The 27,078-nt window shown below is 45.9% G+C and overlaps 2 protein-coding genes across 5 annotated transcripts in view; both read right to left on the bottom strand.

Annotated features, from left to right (window-relative positions):
* OAS2 (2'-5'-oligoadenylate synthetase 2) overlaps positions 1–8,454 on the bottom strand; it is a 35,343-nt gene extending 26,889 nt beyond the window's left edge. Inside the window, exon 1 of one of the 2 annotated variants that reach the window (XM_032240406.1) lies at positions 8,069–8,454. Coding sequence is in view for 1 of the 2 variants with exons in the window: in XM_032240397.1 (XP_032096288.1) it covers positions 7,544–7,720 (177 nt within the window). In the remaining variant the exon portion in view is untranslated. Of the gene's footprint in view, positions 1–7,543; positions 7,931–8,068 lie in introns of those variants that run through there. The other variant, XM_032240397.1, reaches the window with a different exon arrangement.
* Positions 8,455–14,730: 6,276 nt separating this feature from the next.
* OAS3 (2'-5'-oligoadenylate synthetase 3) overlaps positions 14,731–27,078 on the bottom strand; it is a 29,540-nt gene continuing 17,192 nt past the window's right edge. Inside the window, exons 8-16 of one of the 3 annotated variants that reach the window (XM_032240371.1) lie at positions 26,600–26,775; positions 24,920–25,170; positions 24,382–24,526; positions 23,448–23,621; positions 21,837–22,122; positions 19,724–19,899; positions 19,140–19,378; positions 17,567–17,714; positions 14,731–17,363 (exon numbers count right to left, since the gene is read on the bottom strand). In XM_032240371.1, the coding sequence (XP_032096262.1) occupies positions 17,352–17,363; positions 17,567–17,714; positions 19,140–19,378; positions 19,724–19,899; positions 21,837–22,122; positions 23,448–23,621; positions 24,382–24,526; positions 24,920–25,170; positions 26,600–26,775 (1,607 nt within the window). In that variant the 3' untranslated portion in view covers positions 14,731–17,351. Of the gene's footprint in view, positions 17,364–17,566; positions 17,715–19,139; positions 19,379–19,723; positions 19,900–21,836; positions 22,123–23,447; positions 23,622–24,381; positions 24,527–24,919; positions 25,171–26,599; positions 26,776–27,078 lie in introns of those variants that run through there. The other 2 variants (XM_032240378.1, XM_032240384.1) reach the window with 2 other exon arrangements.

Genomic DNA, 27,078 nt, shown 5'->3' with positions numbered 1-27,078 from the left:
AGCCTGGTTGTCCCCCGCTCGCAGGAGGTCACCATATTGATGCCGAACTTAGTGTGGACACCTGATCGGCATAGCACACTACAGCCCAGAACTCCTGGGCTCAAGCAATCCTCCCACTTCAGCCTCCCAAGTAGTTGGGACTACAGGCACGTGCCACCGCGCCCGGCTTTTCTTTTTCTTTTTTTTTTTTTTTGAGACGGAGTTTCGCTGTTGTTATCCAGACTGGAGTGCAATGGCACAATCTCGGCTCACTGCAACCTCCGCCTCCTGGGTTCAAGCAATTCTCCTGCCTCAGCCTCCCGAGTAGCTGGGACTACAGGTGTGCACCACCATGCCCTGCTAATTTTTGTATTTTTAGTAGAGACGGGGTTTCACCTTGTTGACCAGGATGGTCTCGATCTCTTGACCTCATGATCCACCCGCCTCGGCCTCCCAAAGTGCTGGGATTAAAGGCGTGAGGCTTTTTATTTATTTTTTTAGAGACAGGGTCTTGCTCTGTCACCTAGGCTGAACTGTAGTGGCACAATCATATCTCACTGTAACCTCAAACTCCTTACAAGCAATCTCCCTACCTTAGCCTCCTGAGTCACTGGGATTATAGGCATAAGCCACCATGCCCAGCAAAGGAAAATGTCTTTCCCTATGAAAGTCAATAAATAAAATTGGAGACTGTTACATTAGCTGTGCTGATATCAATATAAGGACACAGAAACCTGAAAAAGCAAGGAAACATGGCACCTCCAAAGGAACACAATAATTCTTTGGTGTAAATCCTACAGAAAATTATATCTATGCAATGGCTAAGAAAAATTCAAAACAATGATATTAAAGAACTTCAGTAAGACACATGAAAACATAGATAAACAATACAAAAAATCAGGAAAAATAATTTATGCTCTGAATGAGAAACTCAACAAAAAATAGATATTATTAAAAAGAACCAAACAGAATTCTTGAAACTGAAGAAATCAATGAATAAAATAAAAACACAACTCAGTGCTCTAACAATAGACTAGATCAAGGAGAATAATTTCTGAACTTGAAGGCAGGTCTTTTGAAATAACCCAGCCAGACAAAAGGAGAGAAAAAGAAATAAAAATGAGTGAAGAAAGTCTATGTGCCATATTGGTCATCATAAAGCCACCAAATATTTAAATTTGGAAAGATCTAGAAGAGATGGGCAAAGGCATAGAAAATCAATTTAATGAAGTAATAACTGAAAAATTCCCATGTCTTGCAAGAGATTTAAACACCCAGATACAGGAAGCTCAAAAATTCTCAAATAGATTCAACCCAAAAAGTACTTTCTCAAGTCATATAATAGTCAAACTGTCAAAAGTCAAAGAGAAAGACAGAATTCTGAAAATAGAAAGAGAAAAGTATAAAGTCACATACATATGGAAATCCCCCTCAGATTAATAGCAGATTTCAGAGCAGAAACCTTACAGGTCAAGAGAGAATAGGATGATATACTCAAAGTGCCAACAACAACAACAACAACAAAAAAACTCTTTCAGACAAAATTCTATACCCAGCAAAGCTATCCGTCAGAAAAGAAGAAAAAATAAAATCTTTCCTAGACATGCAAAAACAGAGGGAATTTATCACCACTAGACTAGTTCTAAAAAAAAAATGCTTAAGGGAGAATTATATCTGGAAGCAAAGGGATGATGTCTACCATTATGAAAACACACAAAAGTATAAAACTCACTGGTAGAGCAGATACACAAATGACAAAGAGAAAGGAGTCAAATGTTATCATTACAAAACCCCTACCAAATTGTAAAGGTAAGCAATAAAGAGAAATAAAAGAACAAAGGATGTTCAAAATAATCAAAACAAATAACAAAATGACAGGAGTAAGTTCTTACCTATCAATAACAACCCTGAATTAAACAACACTTTAAATTCTCCAGTTAAAAGATATAGACAAGCTGAATGGATAAAAAATAAGGTCCAACTATATCCTGCCTCCAAGAAACTCACTGCATCTGTGAAGGTACTTATAGACTGAATGTGAAGGAATGGAAAAAATATTCCATACAAATGGAAACCAAAAGTGTGCAGGAGTGGCCATACTTGTAATCAGACAAAATAGACTTTAAGCCAAAAACATAAAAAGAGACAAAGAAGGTCATTTTATAATTAATGATAAAGAGATCAATTCAGCCAGAGGATATAACTGTGTGTATATATAAGTATATATACACACTTACATATATATACACATATACATCTATATGCCTATGTATATACATAGGTATGAACACCCAACAGTGGAGCACTGAGATATGGAAAGCAAATATTAGAGCTAAGCACAGAGACAGACTTCCAATACAATAATAGTTGGGAACTTCACCTCCCTTTTGGTATAGGACAGATCATGTTGACAGAAAATCAACAAAGAAATACTGAACTTAGTCTGCATTATAGTCCAAATGAACCTAAATGAATATTTACGGATTATTTCATCAGCTACAGAATACACATTCTTATCGGCCCAGGGAATGTTCTCCAGGATAGACAATATCTTAGGCCATACAATAGGGCTCAAGAAATTTTTAAAAATTGAAATACTGTTAAGTATCTTCTCAGAACACAATGAAACAAGAGGAACCTTGGAAATTGTACAAATACATGAAAATTCAACAACATGCTCCTGGACAACCATTGGGCTGATGAAGAAATTAAAAAGGAAATCAAAATTTCTGGAAACAAATAAAAATGGAAATACAACATACCAAAACCTAAGGGCTATAGCAAAGTTTGAAGCAATAAATGCTTACATCAAAAAAGTAGAACAATTTCAAATAGCCTAACAGTTCATCTCAAGGAAATAGAAAAGCAAGAACAAGGCCGGGCATGGAGGCTCATGCCTGTAATCCCAGCACTTTGGGAGGTCGAGGCGGGTGATCACCTGAGGTCAGGAGTTTGAGACCAACCTGACCAACATGGTGAAACCCTGTCTTTACTAAAAATACAAAATTAGCCAAGTGTGGTGGTGCATGCCTGTAATCCCAACTACTTGGGAGGCTGAGGCAGGAGAATCACTTGAACCCAGGAGGTAGAGGTTGCAGTGAGCTGACATCGCATTATTGCACTCCAGCCTTGGCAACAAAAGTGAAGATATGCCTCAAAAACAAAAACAAAAAAGAAAAGCAAGAACAAACCAAACCTAGAATTAGTCAAAGGAAAAAAATGATACAGATCAGAACAGAACTAAACAAAATAGAGGCTAAAAATTACAAACAATTAATAAAATAAAAAGTTGGTTTCTTAAAAAGAAAAACAAAATGGATAAACCACTACTTAGACTAAGTAGACTGAAAAAAGAGAGAAGACCCAAGTAAATAAAATCAGGAATAGAAAAGGAAACATTAAAATTGATACCACAGAAATACAGGGGATCATTAGAGACTATTATGAACAATTATATGCGAACAAATTGGAGAGCCCAGAAGAAACGGATAAATTTCCGAACACATAAAACCGACTAAGATTGATCCAGGAAGAAACAGAAAACCTGAACAGACCAATAATGAGTGAGGAGACTGAATCATTAATAAAAAGTTCCTCAACAAAGAATAGCCCATGACCAGATGGCTTTACTGCTCAATTCTACCAAACTTATAAAGAAGAATTAAAACAAGTTCTTCTTAAATCATTCCAAAAAGATTGAAGAGGAGGGAATTATCCTAACCCCTTCTATGAAGTCAGCATTACCCTGATACCAAAACCAGAACAAAGGCAGAAAAGAAAACAACAGGCCAATATCTCTGATGAACATAGATACAAAAACCTTCAACAATATACTAGCAAACCAAATCCAATGACACATCAAAAAGGTAACACATGATCAAGTGGGATTTATCCCAGGGATACAAGGTTGGTTCAACATGTGCAAATCAACAAATGTTCAACATTTGTTGCACATCACATCAGCGGAATGAAGGACAAATCATATGATTATCCTAGCAGATGTAGAAGAATATTTGGTAAAATTCAATATCCCTTTATGCTAAAAACCCTCAACAAATTAGGCATGTAAAGAACATCATGCCAAATGGGGAAAGGCTCAAAACCTTTCCCTTATTCTGAAAGTTCTAGCTCGAGCAATCACACAAGAAAAAGAAATAAAAGGTATCCAAATAGGAAAAGCAAAAGTCAAATTGCCCCTCTTTGCAGACCACATGACCTTCTATACAGAAAAACCTAAAGACTCCACAAAGAAAACCTCTTAGAACTGATAAATTTGGTAAAGTTGCAGGATACAAAATAAAAATACCAAAATCAACATACCATACCAAAATACCAACATATTCTACACATCAATAATGAACTAGCTGAAAAAGAAATTAAGAAAGCAGTCTTTTTTATAATATTTAACAAAAAATACCTAGGAATAAATTTAACCAAGGAAGTGAACGATCTCTACAATGAAAATCACAAAACACTTATAAAAGAAACTGAAGATGACATAAGCAAATGGAAAGACATCCATCCTCATGGATTGGAAGAATTAATATTGTTAAAATAACCATACTACCCAAAGCAATCTACAGAATCCATGCAATCCCTATAAATACCAATGACATTTTTCACAGAAATAAAAAAATCCTAAAATTTGTATGGAACCACAGAAGATCTCAAATAGCCAAAAGAATGCTGAGGAAAAAGAACAAAGCTAGAGGCATCACACTACATGACTTTAAAATATACTACAAAGCTATAGTAACCAAAGCAGCATGGGATTGGTATAAAAGGAGACACACAGACCAGAGGAACGGAGTAGAGAACCCAAAAACAAATCCACGTATTTACAGCCAACTGATTGAGAAAGCATCAAGAACACACATTGGGGAAAGGATACTCTCTTCAATAAATGCTGTTGGAAAATTGGAAATCCATATGCAGAAGAATGAAACTAGGCCCCCATCTCTCCTCTTATTAAAAATTAACTCAATATGGATTAAAGAATTAAATGTAAGACCTGAAATGACATAATTAATGAATCAAGCAGAAGGGTAATGCTTCAGGATATTGGTCTATGCATAGATTTTGTGGCTAAGACTTCATAAGCACAGGCAACAAAAACAAAAATCGATATTTGGAATTATATTAAATGAAAAAGCTTCTGCACATCAAAGGAAACAACCAAGAGTGAAAAGAGAAGCTGCAGAATGGGAGAAAATATTTGCAAACTATTTTTCCAACAAGGGTTTAATATCCAGAATATACAAGGAGCTTGAACAACTCAATGTCTAAAAAAACAACCCATCTCATTAAAAAGCAGGCAAAGGATCTAAACAGACATTTCTCAAAAGAAGGCATACAAAATGGCCAATGGGTATATGAAAAAATGCTGAACATGACTAATCATCAGGGAAATGCAAATCAAAACCACAATGAGATATCATCTCACTGCAGTTAGAATAGCTATTATCAAAAAGACAAAAAATAGCAAGTGTCAGCAAGGATTTGGAGCAAAGGGAATCTTACGCACTGTTGGTGGGAATGTAAATTAGCACAGCCATATATGGAAAACAGCATGGAAATTTCTCAAAAAACGAAAAATGACACTGTCATTAGATCCAGCAATCCCACTACTAGGTATTTATCCAGAAAAGGGATCACTGTACCCTCGTGTTTATTGCAGCCCTATTCATAAAAGCCAAGATAGGGAATCAACCAAAGGATCCATCAGCGGATGAATGCGTAAAGAAAATGTGATATAGACACGCAATGGAATACTACTCAGACACAAAAAAATGGAATGCTGCATTTGCAGCAACGTGGATGGAACTAGAGGTTATTATGTTAAATGAACTAAGTCAGGCATAGAAAGGCAAATACTGCATGTGATTAATCATAAGTGAAAGTTTAAAAAAGTTGATCTCATGGAGGTAGAGAGTAGAACCATAGTTACCAGAGGCTGGGAAGTGGAGGAGGGAATGAAGAGAAGATTTTTAATGGATACAAACATACAGTTAGATAGAAGAGATAAATTCTAGTGTTTGATAGCACAAATGGGGTGACTACAGTTAACAGTAATTTATTGTATATTTCAAAATAGCTAGAAGAGAAAATCTGAACTGTTCTCAGCACAAAGAAATGATAAATGTTTGAGGTGATGGATATCCTAAACACCCTGACTGGATCATTTCACAGTGTATCCATGTGCCCAAATACCACATGTACCCCACATAAATCTGTACAACTGTGTAAAAATAAAAAAAAAAAAACAGTAGAATGAACAAATGTGGTATATTCACACAATGGAATTCACGCAACAATGAAAGCAATAAACAACTGCACTCCACAACATAAATTTCATAAACATCATGGGTCAAAGAAAGCAGGCAGTAGAGCACACAGAGCACAGGATGCCGTTTATATAGGGTCCCCATGCATCCTGGTTTACATTCCCAGTTTTTGTTCCAAAAGTCCCACATCCCAGGAAACACCTCAATCCTGGACAAATTTACATATTTGTAAAAAGTTTAAAAACAGGCAAAACGCATCTTTGAAGTCAGGAGACTGCTTGGCTGGGTTTGGATTGGATTGGATTGGGGGCCCAGGGCTGTTGGGGGTGCTGAGAATGTTTTGTTTCTGGATCTGGGTGGGGGTTACACAGTTACATTGTTTGCGGCTACCTATCAAGCTGGGCACTTGGATCGGGGCACTTTTTCTATGTTTTACTTCAGTGAGGAAAAATGTTTGCAGGTTGGTGTAGTGGTTAAACGTGCATGCCCTCAAGCCAATTACCGAGGCTTAAAATCCCAGTTCTGACAATAGCTATTAGCCAAACTCGCCTTAGCTTCCTGACCTGGGCCAGGACTGGGGACACCTGTGTCCAGATTTCCTCAATGCGGCACTAGTGGGTGCCTGCAAAGGGTAGAGACCAAAAAGCATCGCAGCTGCAGAGGAGGGACACCGGCTGCACTGGGGGGTAAGAGGGTGCTATTGGGGTATCAGGGCTCCCACGCCTCAATTCTAGGGTCCTGGCACCTCCCCAATCCCCCCTCCTCCCCAGAGGTCCAGAATTTTCAGCCTCAGTCCTGAGATTTGTGTCCACAAAACCAAATATTTCTAACTGCTGAAAGCCACTTCTTGCTACAGAGAAACCACAGGGCAACCCGGGTAGTTTGACCAAAGTTCTCTAGTCTCCCTAAGTTTACTCCTCTGTACTGTGAAGAGGATAGAAGAAAATCGCAGCGAGTGATCACAGTGAATTCACTGAGTGCTATGTACCAGTCTTTCGCTAAGAACATGAGGTGCTCAAGCCTGACAATACTCTGAAGTGGGTACTGCGCCTCTCCCCATTTTACAGATTCAGAGACTAAGGCACAGAGAGGTTAAGTAGCCTGCCTAATGTCACACAGCCCTGGAGCGAGAGCCTGCTCCAGAGCCTGAGACTCCCACACCGCATCACACCCATGTGTGGACCTCGCACATAATAGGCACTCAGCACCCAGTGGCTCGGCCTTGCTGTGGCTGTGGAATCTCCTGCCTCCCAGAGCCCCAACCTCAGCCCTGGACTCACGATGGCCACTCCCTGCACCAGGGGGAACTGCTTGGGATCCTGCAGGGCTTCACAGATGGTGGTCACCAACCCGTCGATTAGCATCTGACACGCTTCATAGGGCTTCAGGTGTTCGTGGATAAACAAATCCAGCTTCTGAGCAGGCACTGAGGACAGCTGCGACTCCCCATTTCCCATGGCTCCCAGCTGGCTGCCGACGAGACGGTGAATGGCGGGATGAGAGGCAGAGGACTTCTTGCTGCTGCCGGGAGCCAGGAAACTGAAACTGACTTCTAGAGGCCTCTCCCCACCCCCTGCAGTGAGCTTACCAACTCCTGCATCCGGAGCAGGGAAACCAAAACTCAGTCAAGCTCAGAGCCTCTGCCCCACCCATTACAGTGAGATTTACCGACGCTAGCACCAAAACTAACTCAGGCTCAGAGGCTTTCCCTGTCCCCTGCTGCGTGGTGATCAGCCCTTCAGGGGCTCCCCAAAACTTGAGGTTAACCACACAGACTCTAGAACCCCATTGTGAGGGCTTCATACCTGCTAGACATCTGTCCTTGAGCACGTCGCCTGCCCTCTTTGTGCCTCAATTTCCCCATCTGTAAGCTGGAGAAAAATCGCAGCTCTCTCATAGGATTAGCTTGATTAAATAATACCTGCAAAGTGCTTAGAAGCAAGAGGCAGAGGTCATCTTTTGAGGCTCTGTCCCTTTCTCTCTGTTCAGGGGCCAGGGAACTCAGATTCAGTGAGAGCAGCAGAGAGGAGAAAGAGACCCAGAGAGGAAACTGACTTGCTAAGGGACACACAGCAAAGCAGGGACCTAGCTGGACTCAGGTTTTGGTCTGCTTCCAGGTAAATACAGGCCCCAGGGTGGTCAGTGGGTGGGAACCTCTGTGAGTCCAGTTTCTCAGCACACTTGTGGACAGCTGCAGGACCGCATGAGACACTTGGCCGGCTCCGCAAGGGCAAGAAAACACGCCCCAAGTGCATGAGCCAGAAAGGAGACAGACATGCAATTCCTACACCCAGAGCTGTGAAAACAAAACTCACAGAGGACTTTCATCCAGTTGCCTTGTCCCAGCAATAATAATTCACAGAGAAGGCAAAAATCCCTAAGATGTAAGGGGAACCAGGGCCCTTCCATGCTGGGATGGTTAATTTTATGTGTCAATTTGGCTGAGCCCAGGAACGCAGATATTTGGTTAAACATTATCCTAGATCTTTCTGTGAAGGTTTTTTTTTCTTTTTCTTTTTTTTTTTGAGATGGAATCTTGCTCTGTCGTTCAGGCTGGAGTGCAATGATGCAATCTTGGCTTACTGCTACCTCTGCCTCCCAGGTTCAAGCAATTCTCTGCCTCAGCCTCCTGAATAGCTGGGATTACAGGCACCCACCACCACACCTGGCGAATTTTTGTATTTTTAGTAGAGATGGAGTTTCACCATGTTGGCTAGGCTGGTCTTGAACTCTTGACCTCATGATCCACTTGCCTTGGCCTCCCAAAGTGCTGGGATTACAGGCATAAGCCACCGCGCCCGGCCCTGTGAAGGTATTTTTAAAGATGAGATTAACATTTACATTGGTGGACTTTTTTTGAGTAAAGTGAATTATCATCTTTAGTGGGCCTCATTCCAGCAGTTGAAGGCCTTAATAGAATAAAGACTGAGCTCCCCTCAAGGAAGAGAGGGCTCTGCTGCAGACTCCTTCCTGGCGCTCCCACCTGCCAGCCTCCACAATCACATGAGCCAGTTCATTAAAATGTATATCTCAACATAAATATCCATACACTGTTGGTTCTGGAAAACCTTTATTAATGCACATACTCATGAAGGTCCTTCCCTGCCCTTACTCACCTTTACTGCAACACTGGGAGGTAGGCAGGCTGGGCAGGAGTAGTCTTCAGGCTCCTTTTTCAGATGAGAACCTGGAGGCTCAGAGAGGTGGGAACATTTGCCCATGATCACACAGCTAGCACAGTGTTAGGCTAGGTTCTAACACTATATAGAAAGTAAAAATTCCTCTTCAAAATGTCCCTTCTTGTTAAAGAATAATAACAACAGATATTGGGAATAATAGTCTCTTTTAAAGACTAATTGTCTTCAAAGCCTTCTTGCTTTTTGCTAGTAACTGTTTGTTAAGCCCTATGCCATGCAGCTGTTAGACATAAAGGAATAAGTACATTCTATGTCCTTGTACATTAATCAATTATTTACGTGATTACTTTTCTAAGTCCTTTTGCAGGCCACTTCCTCTCCCTTCCTTATTTGGACTTCCTTTTTTCCTTTTGTTCTCCATTGCTTTTATCTATTTAAGAAAGTTTTAAGTTGTTAGCCAGTCGAGGTTTAGATTGTGAGGTCTGGCTCCAACCAACAGAGACCAGACACCGCAGTGAAGACCCAATGTGTAAATAATAAATATTCCTGCCTGTTCCTTTGTTCAGTGTGTTCTCATGGCAAGATTGCTGACGAAGAGCACCCTGGAGTAGACTGGAATGGTCATAGCTCACTGCAGCCTTACCCTCCCAAGCTCAAGCAATCTTTCCACTTCAGCCTCCTGAGTAGCCGAGACTATAGGCATGGACCACCATGCCTGGTTAAATTTTAAAATTTTTTTGGTAGAAACAGGAGTTACTATGTCGGCATGTTGCCCAGGCTGGTCTTGAACTCCTGGCCTCAAGCGATCCTCCTACCTCAGCCACTCACAGTGCTGGGATTATAGGCGTATTTTTATTCCTGAACCATTTGAGTGCATGTTGCATGCTGCATGTTTTATATCCCTTTATTCCTAAATGTTTCAACCTATATCTCCTAAGAATAAGAATATTGTGTTACAGAAGCACAGAACAATGGACCAATTCAGAATTTTAGCATTGATACAATGTCATCATCTCTTATAACAGATATAATAAATATATGTATTTATTATATAAACATATAAATGTATATAATTTATGTAACATATACAATAAATGTATATATTTATTATGTAAATATATATTTTGAGACAGGGTCTCACTGTCACCCCAGCTGGAGTATAGTGGCACAATCTCAGCTCACTGTAGCCTCAGCCTCTCAGGCTCAAGTGATCCTCCTCCTGTCTCAGCCTCCTGAGTAGGTGGGATTACAGGCACACACCACCATGTCTGGCTAATTTTTGTATTTTTTGTACAGGTATGGTGTTGCCATGTGGCCCAGGCTGGTCTCGAACTCCTGACCTCAACCAATTTGCCTGCCTCAGCCTCCCAAAGTGGTAAGATTACAGGCATAAGCCACTGAGCCACGTCATAAATATATTCTTATACCGAAAATTTTTACCAATTATTCCAATACTCTTCTTTATAGCACTCCCCCGACACACACACACAATATCTAGGCTCAAACGTGACATTTAGCTGTCATATGTGACATGTAGGGAACCAGCTCCACATCACACCCTCGGGTACCCTGATTTCGGTGGTGACAAAGGAATGAGAAAAAGACAGATTAAGAGAGAAAGTGGGACAGGGGGCCATCACTCATTACTGGAGGAGACAGTGAAGGCCCCGAGCTCTGATCATCCACACTATTTATTGATTACAATGACTCTGACCTATAGGGTAGGGGTGGAGTAATGATGGGGAGAGGGTGATGGTGGAGGGAATCAATGAGCTGGAAGAGAATTAGTGAGCGGGAACTGGCGTGTCATCCTAAGGATTGATAACAGTGGCAGTCTGGGAGTTTCACAAAACAAGAACATGTGTTATCTTTAGCTTATTATCTATGTGTAGCTGGTGGAACATGGACCTTACAAGGAGTCTACAAGTCTGGCCACCTCCTAGTGCTACGAAGCAGTTTTACGTCCTTGAGCACAATGTTTATGGTAACAGAGCCAAGGTCACCCTGCACCGGAACATGAGGATGGAGAGGCCTTCCTCCTCAGAGGACTCCTTCGGGCTTCCGCAGCTTGCTGTTCCTTGTTTGTGTGTTACTCACAACCAGTTTATGTAGGCACTCTGTAAGTCCTTTCTCTTTTGCTGCCTTTCCCAGCAGTGACAGACGTGTTTCCTGGGAAGTCCACAGGAAAGCAATGGTGCTGTTTTTACTCGGGGAGGTTCCCTCAGTGTTCATTCTTGAGGTATTTTGATGGTACAAGTTGAGTAGTTCCTTGTTGTGGTCCATCTAGTCTGTCCCTATGAAAGCCAAGATTTAAGGGTCATCTCCATGTTCTGCAGCCCAGACCCTCCTGGCCAATCCTGGGCCCTGCCGCTCATGGTGAGCACTGCGTCCCCTGATGGGAGCTGTCTCCTGGCCTCTCTTACTCCACGGTTAAACCATCCCCTTTGCTGTCGGTGAGCCTAGCTCCCAAAGGGCCTTGCCCATCATCCTGTGATGGCATCTCCCACACAGGAGGCTCTCTGAGCGTCTCTGCAACGCTAGCTGGTGTCCTCTTCCTGGTCCATTCCTCGTGGACTTGGTAAAGGGGAATCTTGGCCTTTCCATGGAAAAGCATCGCCCCTGGCTCCCCGGGCCTTATGCAGCCTACCCAAGCATTCCCTCTTCCCTGACCTTTCATCCCATCTACCACCATCTCCCTTGGCAATTCTGGCATTTGGATCTCACTTAGCAGGGCCTACTACTTTTTCCACCCTTCTAGGAGCCCTCCTGCAGCAAGTTTACACCTTCTCCTGGAGTCCTTCCCAGATTGTGCAGCCCTGAACTCCCAAAGGACTTCCAAGTCAATAAACCCTTTCTTACCTGACCTCACACTGCAGCCCCTTGATGGAGCACCCTCAAGGTCTGCTCCTGCACGTGCTCACCCGACTTCTGCTGGTCACACTGGCTCGGCCCTCCAGCTGCTTTGGGAGATAGGCCCTTCCCTCCCCTATGAGGCTTGTCACATCCCAGGCTGGTTTATGCTGGAACTTAAGCCTAGTCCTAGCCCTTGTGGGCAGGAGAGGAGGTGGGCACAGGGACAAACGTCTTGTGGATGAGAGGTCTCTGCAGGGTTTCCAAGCAAGAGACGAGGTGCTAGCTGTTAACAGGGAGGGATAGATGGGTCACTTTTACAGCTCTTAGGGGTCAGGGGAATCCGGGGATTCAAGATTTTCAGTGGGATCGGGGTGGTAGCTCTTGCCTATAATCCCAGCACTTTGGGAGGCTGAGATGGGCAGATCACTTGAGGTCAGGAGTTCAAGACCAGCCTGGCCAACATGGTGAAACCCCACCTCCACTAAAAATACAAAAATCAGCCAGGCGTGGTGGCATGTGCCTGTAGTTCCAGCTACCTGGGAAGCAGAGGCAGGAGATTCGCTTGAATGCGGAAAATGGAGGTTGCAGTGAGCCAAGGGTGTGCCACTGCACTCCATCCTGGGCAACAGAGCAAGACTCTGTCTCAAAAAAAAAAGATTCTCAGTGGCGTCAGCCTGTATGTCCCCATTCTGTGTGTCGGGGTCCTATTCTTCTTTACCATGTAAGGTCCTGACCACATTGAGCAGACCTGATAATTCTGACAGCCTATCATCACTTTCTTATCTACCCACTAGGATGGCTATAATCAACATGATGGACTATGAGTGTTGGCAAGGATACAGAGAAACCGGAACTTTCATTCACTGCCAGGGGTGGGTGGGTGTAGATGGTGCAGCCACCGTGGAAAACAGTCTGGCAGTTCTCAAATGGCTAAACATAGAGGTACCACGTGATCCAGCAATTCCACTCCTAGGTATACAGGAGGGTTAATCTTATGTGACTACTGGACTGGGCTATGGGATGCCCAGATGGCTGGTAAAGTGTTATTTCTGGACATGTCTGTGAGCATGTTCCTGGAAGAGATTAGTATTCGGATCTGTAGACTGAGTAGAGAAGACAGCCCTCACCAGGGGAGTGCGCATCTTCCAACCCACTGGAGGCCGGAATAGAACAAAAAGAGGAACGGCAAATTTTCTCTCCCTGCGTGAGCTGAGGCCTCTGTCTTCTCCTGTCCTCGGTTATCGATGGTCCTGGTTCTTGGGCCTTCACACTGGGATTGGGACTTGGCCCACCCATCTTCTGGTTCTTAGGCATCTGAATCGGTCTGAAACTACAACCGCTGGCTTTCCTGAGTCTCCAGCTTGCAGACGGTGGATCACAGCACTTCTCAGACTACATAATCACACAAGTCAAACCCTCATAATAAATCTCTTTCTATATATCTCTCTCTATTATAATGGTTCTGTTTCTTTGGAGAACCCTGATTAATACAGCACACAGATGCTCCTTGACTTATGATGGGGTCATCAATCGGGGATCACCTTTAAATGCTTAAGAAAAATGAAAACATATGTCCACACAAAATCTCATACAAAAAAATGTCCATAGCAGCTCTTAGTCATAATAGCAAAAAAATGGAGCAAAATAGCAAAAAAAAAGTAGAGACTATTCAAATGCCTGTCAATGGAAGAATGGATAAACAAATTGTGGTCCATCCATGCAGTGGAATATCCTTCAGTAATAAAAAGGAATGAAGCACCGACACATGCTATAACATGAATGAATCTTGAAAGCATGTTAAGTGAAAGAAGCCACACAAAAAGGCCACGTATTGTATGATGCCATTTATATAAAATGTTTGCAATAGATGAAACGCACAGTAGACTGGCGGTTCCTAGGGATTAGGGAGAGAATGGGTTGGAGGAATGGGGAATGACTGCTAATGGGTTTCAGGGTTTCCTTTTAGGTTGATGAAAAATGCCTGGAATTATGATGATGAATGCATCTGTGATACGGCTTTCCTTATGAATATATTCAATATAAGTCTTATGAATAGATACCAAGTATAAATCTTATGAATATACTCACAACACTGAATTGTACACTTTAAAAGGGTGAGAGATTTATGGTATGTGACTTATATCTCAACAAAAAACTTGGTAAAAATTAAAAATTTAAAAATTGCACACACACACACACACACGCACAACACACACACACACACACACACACACACACAAAACACACACCCACCAATTTCTTTGGAGTCCTGCATTTCTTAGGACTCATTCTGGACTTGGTCTTCACTTTCTCTGTCTTCTGGCTGCAAGAAATGCAAGCCTCTTTACACCACCAAGGAGGCCCTGTGGCTCTCTCACTTAGCTTTCAATGGATGATTGACTGCATTTAGCTTTTGGTTACTTTTATACCCAGAGTCTTGGAAAGAGCCATCCAATTGCACTGGTCTGTTTTTTTAGGTACCAGCACCGTGCTGTGTAAATATCAGAGGCTTCATAGCATGTTTTAATATTGGCCAAGGCTAGGCCCTGCTCAGAGCTTTTCTTTTCCTGTGTTTTCCTGGCTATTGTGTGTGTATTTTTCCAAAAGAACATTAGTATCAACTTATCTGGTTCATAGAAAAGCACATGTGTGTATTTTTAGGGTGACCACTAAGTCTAACAATCAACTCAGGGAGAACCAACATCTTTATGCGGTTGTCTTTCTATCCAAGGGTGTGGCTAGACTGGGAAGCCCCTAAAAGGCACAGTGGGCCAATATGTCAACACCAGGGTAGCCACTGCCAAATACTGAGGGCCTGGAATGAAATACACCCCTGTTCAGATCAGCAGGACCGCCTCTCTCTCCTGCCCAGATAAAAACCATTCCTTGTATCACACACCTGAGCTGCCCTGGTTCCCACCATCTCATAATTACCCCAATTCTGGAGCCATTTTGGAGGGAAGCCCAGAGTCTGTGTGGTGGGAATGGGAGGTACCCAACTGGGACCTGCCACCTGATCTAGCCAGGAGGAGCATCACCGACTTGTGATGCCCATGCCAGGGCCACTCTGCTGCTGGACAGAGCAGGTTTCTGCTGCCCCCCAGAGCTGGCCCTGAGCTCTTGGATATGCGTGTGGTAGCAGCCAGGGCTGATCCGAGAGGGTCCTGAGAGTTCTAACCTTGGATTACCATCCAGTATCCACCAGGTGAGTCTAAGAAGGTGCCTGTGGTATTGGTTCAGCACCAAGACGGGGGGACAGGGATGGAGGTCATCAATATGGCCCAACAGGTATTAGAAGGCCTGTCCTCTGACCCTTCACCTACTCTAGTCCCTATAGGCCGAGCCAAAGACAGCAGAGAACCGGCTCCAGGTCAATCAGAGGAGCTGCCTTTGGTTGCTCTCCTCTCTCCAAGAATGATGATAACTAGGGAAGGCTCTTCTCATACCACTCAATCTAACATTCCTAGCAGCTATGTTTCAGTGGCTTCCTTCCTCTGTTTCCTGTTCCTCCCTCTGGGATAGACCCACTCCCTCATCCACCTAACAGAAGGCCAGGATGTATCTGCTGGGGACTCTGCCCCTCGGCACTTGGCACCCATTTCTCTCTGTGTTGCAGTGGGTGTGAGTCACGTCATATATGTCTCAGACTCCTCTGCAGCAAGAGTTCTGACTGTAATTTAGATTCTGGTAAGAAAGGAAGGTAGGAGCCGTCTTCCTGCAGCTCTAGCGGCTGGCCATCCCTGATGGATGTTTGTGACTGAAGGAATCTAACTCCCCAGGTCTCGACTCCCACTTTGTCCGTGTGAGGTAGTGATGGCAGGGGCAGTGGTGGCATTAGCAGCAGCAGTGGCAGCTCTCTGATCGCTGATTTGGCTACAGTGGTCTAATCTTGAAACTCATAGTCCAGTGGTGGCCTCTGCCTTCTGCCCCTCCAGCCTTTCCAGTGATTTAGATAAAATCCCTTTCTGCTTAAGATTCCTGGAGTGCTTTCTGTTTTCTGGGCTGAACCTTGACTAGTGTGGGCACTGTTGCTGGACTTGAGGTCAGGAGTGCCTCCTGCCTGGACTTGGTGGGCCTTGCTCTGGAGAGCAGAGAGAAACAGACTGAGCCCAGTTGTTTGGGCACTGGCTCAGGTTTAGGCTCTGGGGATGCAGAAGCTCAGCATGTTAGGAGAGAAAACAGGAATCCAATAAAAATTCAAGAAGGCAAACTGAGCCACGGCATCAAGATGTGTAAACTAGGGGAGGAGTGCAGCATGAAAGGTGAAGAGACGGAGGCTTCCCATGAAGAGGCATCCAATTAGGTGTCCAATAAGAGGATCCCTATAACATACATCTCCCAACTCCCTTTGTCTGTGTCTGTGGCAGACAAAGTAAGCCAATTTGGGCATGCTTTCCTGCTAGCAACTGAGCTCAGAGAGCTCCTCAATAGCCCTCCCACATAGTAAACCTGTGAGTACCTTCTCTTTTCTGCATCCAGTGCAGACATTGCTAATCAATCATGGCATGTATACCACCACTTCCTTCTACTGCATCCATGGGAGACATCACTAATCGATTAGGTCATTCTTTTCAGCTATTTGTCCATTCTTTAAAATCCTTCAGAAGATAAGGATTCAGGCAGCCAGTACCAAATGACTGTAGTTGACAAATGAGATGGAAACTCTCTGCCATCCCTATATAAAGTATTCAGTTGGGAGGGAGAGGCCAGTGGGAGGAAGGGATGCATCGCAGCGGGAGGAAGGATGTCAATTAATTTGCATGGGCAGAGAGGAGTCAGGGAGGAGGGGGTATTCTCAGCTGGGTAGGTTGCAGCCGTGGTGCTAAGAGAATAGAGTCATGGTGGTGATAGAGAAGCTGCAAATGCAGGCTGGTGTCAAACCATGGAATCTGGATCCTAGTGCGGAAGCCATGGGAGGCAGGGGAGTGGGAGAACAGATTCACTAAAACACCCACATGCACATGTGCATACACACACACACACACACACACACACACACACACAATCTCTCTCATCTGGCAGGGGACCCTGAATTTCCTAATGCTGAGGGCTGGTGTCCATCTTCTCTTCATCCGTAGGACCGCTGCTTTTCTCGACTTCACACAGCAGCCTGGGGAGGTATAGGAGATGTTGGTAACCCCATTCTTTCTGCAGAAGCTGAGACCACACAGCCAGATGGGAAAATGGAAGCACAGGGGCACATCTGGGGCCATCACTGGGCCCTGCCCCTTTAGGAGGAGTCATGCCCCTCCCCTGACCATGCTCCTCCCTTACCCCCAAAGGGCATTTCCTTTGGCACCTTAGATCTCTCACCTTCACTGGCCATGGCTGGATAGGGATGCCATTCCGTCCCATGCAGCACAGGGCAGAAATGCAGGCTGCAGCTTCCTTGGCCAACAGGTCCCAGCGGGCACTGTGGCCCAGGTTTCCTGTTGGGTCAGCCGGATCCAGGATGATAGGCCTGTAATTCCCAAGCAGGGTCAGTCTTACTCCTGGCAACATCTAGGTGTCCACCTGTGGCACTGGCTGGGCTACTTTCCCTTTTCATCTAACAGCTTGCAGGGGCTAGGGCCAGGGCTCAGAGATTCCTCAGTGCTCCAGGCACACACTGCAGGGCAGGTGTAGAAAATAGGACACACACAGCCACTTTTCCATTCTGCGTTCAGGCAAGCATTACTAATCAATCACAGTGCTACCACCTACCCCTTCCTTATTCAGGGCAGGCATTGTTAATCAATCACAGCACTGGTTCCACAACTCTCCCTTCCTTCATGCATGACACAGGTTGAGTATCTCTTGTCTAAAATGCTTGGGACTGGAAGTGTTTTGGATTTCACATTTTTTCAGATTTTGGACTCTTTGCCTTACCAGTTAAGAATCCCTAATTTGAAAATCCAAAATGCTCCAATGAGCATTTTGTTGATGGTCAAAAAGCTTCAAATTTTGGGCCACTTTCAGATTTTGAATTTTTACATTCAGGATGCTCAACCTTTGGACACCACTAGGGTTAGGGTACTCTTTCCAGCTAAGTCAAATCACAACCTCAGAAGCTTTGTCAACACATCATTCTGAGTAGCCACTACCCAATGACTGGAGATCATCCCGAGTTTGCAAGAGCATCTCTGTTATCTCTGTACCCATTTCAGAGGTAGGCAAAATCCCACAGAATGAAAATGCTTATGGAACCTGGGTGGGTTCACAGGTATGGTGGCCAGATTTAACAATACAAATTCAAGGCTAGGCACAGTGGCTCACGCCTGTAATCCCAGCACTTTGGGAGGCCTAGGCAGGTGGATCACTTGAGGCTAGGAGTTCAAGACCAGCCTGGCCAACATAGTGAAACCCCCATCTCTACAAAAAATACAAAAATTAGCCAGACGTGGTGGGGTGCACTTGTGGTCCCAGCTACTCTGAAGGCTGAGGCAGGAGAATCACCTGAACCTGGGAGGCAGAGGTTGCAGTGAGCCAAGATCACCCCATTGCACTCCAGGTGACAAAACAAAACAGAAACACACACACACACACACACACACACACACACACACACACACAGGATGCACAGTTAAATTTGACTTTCAGATAAACAGTGAATAAGTTCTTAAGCATAATGTCTCAAATATGGCATGGAGCATACTTGTACTAAAAAGTTATTCATTGTTTATCTGAAACTCAAATTTAACTTGGGTTCTTGCATTCTATCTGGCAATCCTATTCTGGGGTGATCAGAAAATTGACTGCTTGTCCCCCAGTTGCTAAGAATGTAACTTCTAGAAAGGAACTCAGTTCTAGGAAGAGCATTTTCCCATCTCTGCTCTGCAATCTAGAAAGTGGGGAGAGTGAATTATCCCAGGTCTGACATTCTGGGACATTGCGGGTAGACCTGAACCTGGGCTTCTGAAGCTGCTGGTTCAGGAAGTCTCCAACAGTCTTGTCCTCAGTGTTGTAGTTGATGGTCCAGTAGACACAGAGGTGGCGGTACTGGGTGACCAGCTCCAGGACTGTGCGGAAACCCTCAGCCATGTTGAACTGGGGGTCCTTCCCACCCTGCTCCCAGGCGTACACAGTCAGGAGTTCCAGCCCATGCTGTGGGGGTAGGGAGCCTCTCCCCTTGGGCATCTTGTTGCACTGGAGAACAAGGAGAAGGAAGATGTGTTGGTCCATACTGGCACTGATGAGGTACAGAAGGGATCCTTCTGGACTCGGCAGAGCAACCCCCAGACTTTTATTGAGCACCCACATGTGCCAGATGCCTTGCCATGCATTATCCCATCACATCCTGGGACATAGTTTTATCAGCCCCATTTTACGGATAAGAAAACTACGGTCCCAAAGCTGGGATATAGCACTCTTCCTGATCTGCTCTTACTAACCAGGATCCTGGCCAGGGCTGGGCCCTGCCTCCTCCCAGGAAAGTGCTCCAGAGACAGAGCACAGGGCTGCTGGGGAAGGTGGCCCATCCCTATGCCAAACCTGTTGGTACCAGTGCTTCACCAGCCGGATCAGGCTCTTCAGCTTGGTGGGGCGAGAGACAATGAAGTCCCGCTGCAGCTCTGTGAAGCAGGTGGAGTACTCGCCCGCATTGCTGTAGCTGTGGATGAGGTCGACGTAGACTCGAGAGCTGGGCCTGGAGCCAGAGACCAGCTGGCCTGGAGACGGGGAGATTGCTACCATCACTCCGGTTCCCACGATGTCCCAGTGGGGCCAAATTAGAAAGGACTTCTGAGATCCCCTACTTCTTGGGTGTTTTCCGAAGGGTGGTTCGGGATCCACTGGGAGGCCACAGGGTGTATTCAGGTGGACACAGATGTGGCATGACCCACATGAAATCCCTGGTGACAGTCATACTCCCTTTTCTGCCCCCTTTCAAACCATCTGCATACTCATCTTGGAAAAAGTCTCAGCTGGGAACTAACCTATCTTTAAGACCTCTCTAATACTTGCTTATCTTTCTCTCTAACCAAGGGAGGGCAGGCCTCAGTGTTACAGCCTCCTGTAAGTGATGGAGCTGTATATAGAGTTGACATCACCATTCTGGTTACATTGTACTTAAAGGCATTCCTTAATATCCAATTCTTGCTCGCTGAGCTGAGGAACTGAATAGATTCAGATAAATTTCTGGGCCGGGTGCAGCAGCTCAGGTCTGTAATTCCAGCACTTTGGGAAGCCACTGCAGGGGGATCATATGAGGCCAGGAGTTCCATACAGGCTGGGCAACATAGTGAGATCCCCATCTCTACAAAAAAATCTGTAAATTAGCCAGGGATGGTGGTGTGTACCTGTAGTCCCAGCTTCTCAGGAGGCTGGGGCAGGAGGATCACTTGAGCCCAGGAATTTGAGGCTGCAGTGAGTCATGATCATGCCACTGCACTCCAGCCTGGGTGATAAGGTAAGACCCTGTCTCTTAAAAAAACATTTCATGTGATTCCCTCCCTTGGCCACCTGCTCCCTCAAACTCAGAAACCAAATAAATTCAGACATGAGGGATTTTCTCACTCTGAAAACTCTGCTAACCAGACTGAGAGTTGAAGACATATGAAGAGAGTTGTGTCTATTTTGTTCAAGGCTTTATTTTTGGTGGCTGGTAGAGCACTAGGCAGGGCTGAGAACCAGTGAGCCAAGCCATTCGCCTCAAGTGTTAGAGATCAGGAAAGTGTGGGCCGGGTGTGGTGGCTCACGCCTGTAATCCCAGCACTTTGGGAGGCTGAGGCGTGTGGATCACCTGAGGTCGGGAGTTCGAGACCAGCCTGACCAACATGGAGAAACCCCATCTCTACTAAAAATACAAAAAATTAGCCGGATGTGATGGCGCATGCCTGTAATCTCAACTATTCGGGAGTCTGAGACAGGATAACCACTCGAACCTAGGAGGTGGAGGTTTCGGTGAGCTGAGATGGCACCACTGCACTCCAGCCTAGGCAATAAAAGCAAAGCTCCATCTCAAAAAAAGAAAAGAAAGAAAGAAATCAGGAAAGTGAGGATCAGAGAGGGGAGTGTATATGCCTACAGTCACACAGCAAACCAGCACCCCTGGCACCTTTCCTTGGTTGGCTCTATGCTCACACTTGTTCTGGGAGCTGATCTGGGTCTCACTTGCCTCTCCAGCTGTGGACTGAGGCTGTATCCAGTGCCGCGGACAGTGTGACTTTAGGCACAGAGTAGACGCCGGTACTGAATGAACCAAATAAAACGATCTGCAGCAGGAAGAGGTGGGAGGCACACAAACACGCGAAGCTGGGAATGTGCAAGAAACGTCGATGTCCTTACTGTCAGATGTGAGCTAAAGACACTGGGACTCAGGACAGGAAGTCCCTTGTTCAAGGTCACTCAGCATGTTGGTGGAATAGCTGGGACTAGAACCCAGCTTGAGGCCACTGTCGGCCCACAGAATGCCTACGTAAATTAGAAAAAGGTGGCCTCTTCTTTAAATACTTGGCTGGAAAGTTGTGATGAACATACGCAACTACAATGCCTGCAATGACGTGAACAGGTGTGGCCTGGTTGTGCACTGTGCAACCTCTACAACTGCCCATGGCGTCCCTGCCTCTGTATTTCCCCCTCTCAGGCCTACGCCAGGGTACCTCACCTAGGGCATCAAAGGCTGGCAGCACGTCAAAGTCCACACTCTGGTCCAGCAACGTCTGGGACGTCAGTGAAAAGCTCAGCACGCGGGGATTCTCCCATTTGGAGACCTCAAACTTGACCTCGAACTGCTGCTCCCGTTGACATGCCTCCAACTGGGCTCGGATCTCAGAGATGATCTCGGCCCGCTTGTTCCCCTGCTCAGCGAACTGGCTGAAGCAGCTGAGGAACACCACGAGGTCGGCGTCTGAGCGGCCTCGCAGAGCTGTGCCTTTGGCTGAAGAGCCGCCCTGGAGAGGACAAGGCAGGTGGCTCAACCCTTGAAGCATGGCTTGGTATCCTCTTGCCTGTGGGTTCTGAACTATGAGTTAGAAAACCTGCTGTGTGACCCTGGACAAGTCACCTAACCTCTCTGTGTTATATCTTTAATATGGTTTGATTGTAAGAAAAAGAAGCATGCAAGAGATAAGTTTAAACCTTTTAACAAATGCAAACATTTCTTAATCCATCATGTTTTGTGACTGGAGAGGATTTGGTAAGTGTTTTGTTTGTTGGTTGGTTTTTGGGAGCCTGCAGCTCCCAAGCCTGTTGGCACCTGGAAGGCTTTTACAAATGACTAATGGCTGGGTCCCACTCCCCAAGACTGCGATTTAATTTTTCCTGGGTTGAGGCTTGGGCATCGGCATATTTTTTTAAAAACTGTGATTCCAAGGTCAAGCCTGGGAAGCCAGGGTTGAGAACCAGTGAGCCAGGCCACTCACCTCAAGTGTTAGGAACCAGGAAAGTGAGGATCAGAGAGGGGGTGTATATGCCTAGGGTCACACAGCAAACCAGCATCCCTGGCACTTCTCCTTGGCTAGCTCTATGCTCACACTTTCTGGAGGTGATCTGGGTCTCACTTGCCTCTCCAGCTGTGGGCTGAAGATGTATCCAGTGCCATGGACAGTGTGACTTTTTGTATACCCCCAGCATCCTTCCACCTGGGATCAACGTCCTGGTGTTCTTTGGAGGGAACACCCCTACTCCACATTCAGCCCCTGAGGTCTGGGCAGGGACCACTCCACCATGTGACCTAGTCTTGGCCACTCAGAGCATAGTATCTCACTAGCCCCACAACTGGTTTAGGGGTTGGTAGGTTACCCAAGCCAGGCCAATGAGACTCAATTCCAAGACTTTTATTTGAATTTTGAGAAAAAAACTCCCCTTTCTGGAAGCTTAGAGCCGCCAAAGACCACCATATGTTAAGGGCCTATCCAAGGCACAGGAAAGAAAAACCAAGAACTGGAGAGAAAAACTGAGTCTTGATGCTGCCTGGGCTCCTGGATCTAGCTATGCCTGAAAGCAGCCCTATCCCAGGACTTTCCAGTTACATCAGCCAGTACATTCGTTTGTTGCCTCTTTTGAGTTGGGTGTCACTAGCAACCAAAAGAGACGTTTTGGACATATCTGAGCCTCTCTCTGCCATCCTCCCATGACCACTTTCAGGCTCTTTCGTGATGCCTGGCTTTGTGCTGGCTACTACGAGGGCCACAGAAGTGGGTCAGGCCTGGCCCTGGCCTGGGAGAGATCAGCATCTTGCAGGACATTGCTTGCCTACAGCTCCCTGAGGACTCACCTTGACCACCTTGATCACTTTGATGGGAGAATTCCGGAAGCAGTTTTCCCTCAGAAATGAACAGATGGTATCAACGGCCTTGTTCACCTGGCCCAGGAACTGGCGGTTGGGCTGGAGAAATTCACTGATGAACTTGTCAAGGTCCCCAGCTGGGGTTTGGTAAAGGAGGGCGGGCTGCAGAGAGAATCCAGGTGGGGCCGGCTTGAGACGGGACTCCCAGTGCTCGCCCAAGCCCTGCCCCTTGATGTCCTCTAAGGACAAGACTCCCACTGCCTCCTATGTCCCTCTTGCCTTCTGAGCTGGTTGTTAGGTTCTGAGGTAGCATCAGAAGGACCTGAGATTGAGTTTCGGTTCCAGCACCAATACACAGCCTCAGTTTCCCCATGTTTACATGAGTGCAATAATGAAGCCCGTGTCTCAATGGTTTGTCTTGAGTATTAAACGTTGGTTAAGAGACCCTGCAGCAAAATAGTAAATGTGATAAGATTATATCCTTTCGGGAGCTGCAAGTGGTTTACATCTCAGTTTTCCTAGAAGCAGAGCCAATGGTGGGAATTCTTGTGCATGTGATTAATTGGGGCAGTGCTTGCAGGAGAAGTGGAATGCAGACAGCAGCTTGGGGCGGAGAAGTAGCTTAGCAAAGCTGGGGGCTCAGCTGGAGACAAGCATTTGCCTGACCCCACAGGGATCACTGGAGCATGAATTGCATCACAGAGCCTGTTCCGCCTGGAGACAAAGTTGGGCCTCTTGCACCCCTGTGTCACCCAAGCCCTGACTGGGACGTAGCAATCTGTGCATCTCATGGAAGGCAAGTCTCCAGAGAAGGGGTGGCTATGAGTTGGCAGCAACCAACACTCCTAGCAGCTGGGGATGGGTGCGCTGGCAGGTTAAGGGAACCTGACTGGGGGACAGGGAGCAGGGTCCTCCGTCTTACCATCACATCCCAGGGCTGTATAGGTGTCCCGTCTCTATTCAGAAAGCAGGCCTGCATCCCCAGCACTGCTGCATCCTGGGCCAACAGCTCCCAGCCACCCTTGCCCACGTTCCAGGTGGGATCAGCGGGGTCCAGGACCAGAGGTCTGGGGGCACAGCAGGTGGGTGGGTGGGGAGGGTGGGAGTTAGTGAAAGAGGAGGTGGGTAGGAGAGCTGAAGGGGCGAGTGTCAGGACCTCAGGGTTGGCGCAGCCTTGCTCAGGTGCAGAAGTGGTCTCAACTGGCTGCCTTGCTTGGAAAGCTATTGAGTGGCCCGTTCAATTGAGAAATACTATTGTATCATGCTAATAAAACGGGCCCTGGTTTCTTTGGGGACTCCTTATGTCCACACTTCCTTAACAAAGAGTCCAGAGGGAAGCAGAGTGAGGAGTGGGACGGCCACCCCAAACCCGACCTTGGACCCCTCCTGGATGACCGACTCCAGGGTGACAGTGGGGAGGAGGAGGATCAGAAAGCCAGGCAAAAGGAAGCAGTCTTCACCTGGGTTTTCGAAGCTGGCCAAGAAGGTGCATTCTCAGAGCTGGGTCCTCGGTGCTATAGTTGACCGTCCAGTAGACACAGAGCTGCTGATGCTGCTGCACAAGCCCCAGCACCGTCCGGAAACCCTGGGCCGTGTTGAAACAGTCCTCCCTGCAGCCCTGCTCCCAGGCAAAGATGGTAAGGAGCTCCAGGGCGTAGGCTGGGGGCAGAGAGGCAGGGGCTGGTCGTTTTCCTTCATTCCGGGCCGCAACCTGTGTCATCCAAGGCCAACCAAAGATAAGTGATCAGTGGATGTGAGCTGAGTGTGGCCATAGCACTGGGGCAGGAAGGGAATACAGAAAACAGAAGCCCAGAAAGAACAGAAACTGGCTGGTGCTTCTCATTTTACAGGTGGGTAAACTGAGGTTCAGAGGAGGGTAGTAACTTATCCAAGGTCATACAGTGAGACTGAGAGCTCAGCTGTGGCTTTTGTCTAGTGTCTCCCCTCAAGGAATTTGGACATTTGAAACATCCTGAGTGTGTAACTCTAATTGAAGACAGAGGAATTGACCTACCCATCCATCACCAGCCTTTAGGAATATTTTAACATTAATCGCATAGCATGGGGTTGTCGTACGGGAATAAAGGCTGCAACGTCTTCATCTTGCTATCCCAGCGCCCATCACGATAGTTAGAAATAGTGGGTGCTCGACAGGTGTCTCTTGAATACAGGGATGCATGAATGCAAGTCAGCGTTCAGAGAGGTATTTAGTAAGGGAGCTCTGAAGGATGCTTGGAATTTGCTGCCACCCAAAGAGGAAACAAGGCTGAGGTGTGGTGGCTCACGCCTGTAATCCTAGCACTTTGGGAGGCCAAGGTGGGTGGATTACTTGAGCTCAGAAGTTCAAGACTAAACTGGACAACATGGTGAGACTCTTATCTCTACAAAAAGCACAAAAATTAGCCAGAAGTAGTAGTGCATGCCTGTAGTTCCAGCTACTGGTGGGGCTGAGGCAGGAGGATTGCTTAAGCCCAGAAGGTTGAGGCTGCAGTGAGCTGTAATCTTGCCACTGCACTCCAGCCTGGGTGACAAAGTGAAAAAACGCTATGAAAGAATGTATTGGCTGATGTAACCCAAAAGCCCTGGAGTAGACTGTTCTCAGGCACAGCTTGATCCAGGAGCTCATAAAGAGTCATCAGCTTTTCTGTTCAGATCTTCTCTGTTCCGATGTTCTGGTTTTTATATCTTGGACAGGCCCTTACTATATGGTGGTCATTGCCAGCTCTAAAGCTTCCAGAAAGAAGAGTTTTCTTTTCTAAAAGTTTAAATAGAGATGTGTAATTTAAATTTTCTAAAAATTGAAATAGGTGGGGGTAACAGCATAAGCAAAGGCTTGGAAGTGAAGGAAAAACAGAGAAAACATTTGCAGTGTCAAAAGAGAGAAGTGGATAGGCTAAAGAGAGGCAGTGAATTCCAGGTACAAGAAACTAGGACTTCAGACTCGATGGAGAAAAGATTTTTTTCTAATAGTGGCTTCCAGATCTGGGCAGGAAATGGAGGATGGAGGAGGCGGCTTCTTCTGTTTTGGATGACCAATAGGAAGCAAAAGAGGGGAGATGTGGGTGTAAGGGAGGAGCTGATTGGCTGGCGTGGTTGCCACGATAGTGGCGGCTTCCTAGGAGGAGCCAAGGGCTACTCACCTGGCGGTACCAGTGCTTTACCAGTAGAATCAGGTTCTTCAGCTTGACGGGGCGAATGTTCACGAAGTTTCTCCGCAGCTCTGCAAAGCAGGCCTTATGCTCGCCCTCCTGGCAGCCACTGAGGAGGAGATTCGAGTAGACCTGGGGATTTGGTTTGATGCCAGAACTGAGCTGCCCTGTGGAGGTTTGAAACACCCTGAGCATGCTACTCCAATGGATGACAGCAGCATTTACTAACCCATCCATTCACCAGCCTTTATGAATATTCTAACATTAATCACCTAACACTGCAATCAATAATATACTATAACGCTGAATGACAATCAGAGCTTTCATTTTCTCAGCATCAATTCTGTACTGGATGCTTTTCAATAATTTTTGCTAATCCATCCAGTAACTCTGCAAGGTGGATAATCCTCTATTTATTTTTTGTTTTTTAAATTTTCCCCGAAAGCTGAAAGATGGATAATCTTGACCCA

This window comes from Sapajus apella, unplaced genomic scaffold (assembly GCF_009761245.1).
Source record: "Sapajus apella isolate SASKATOON/1434 unplaced genomic scaffold, GSC_monkey_1.0 scaffold2, whole genome shotgun sequence".
Taxonomy (NCBI): domain Eukaryota; kingdom Metazoa; phylum Chordata; class Mammalia; order Primates; family Cebidae; genus Sapajus; species Sapajus apella.
The sequence above is the reverse complement of the archived record's forward strand: the minus strand, read 5'-3'. Positions and strand labels throughout refer to the sequence as shown.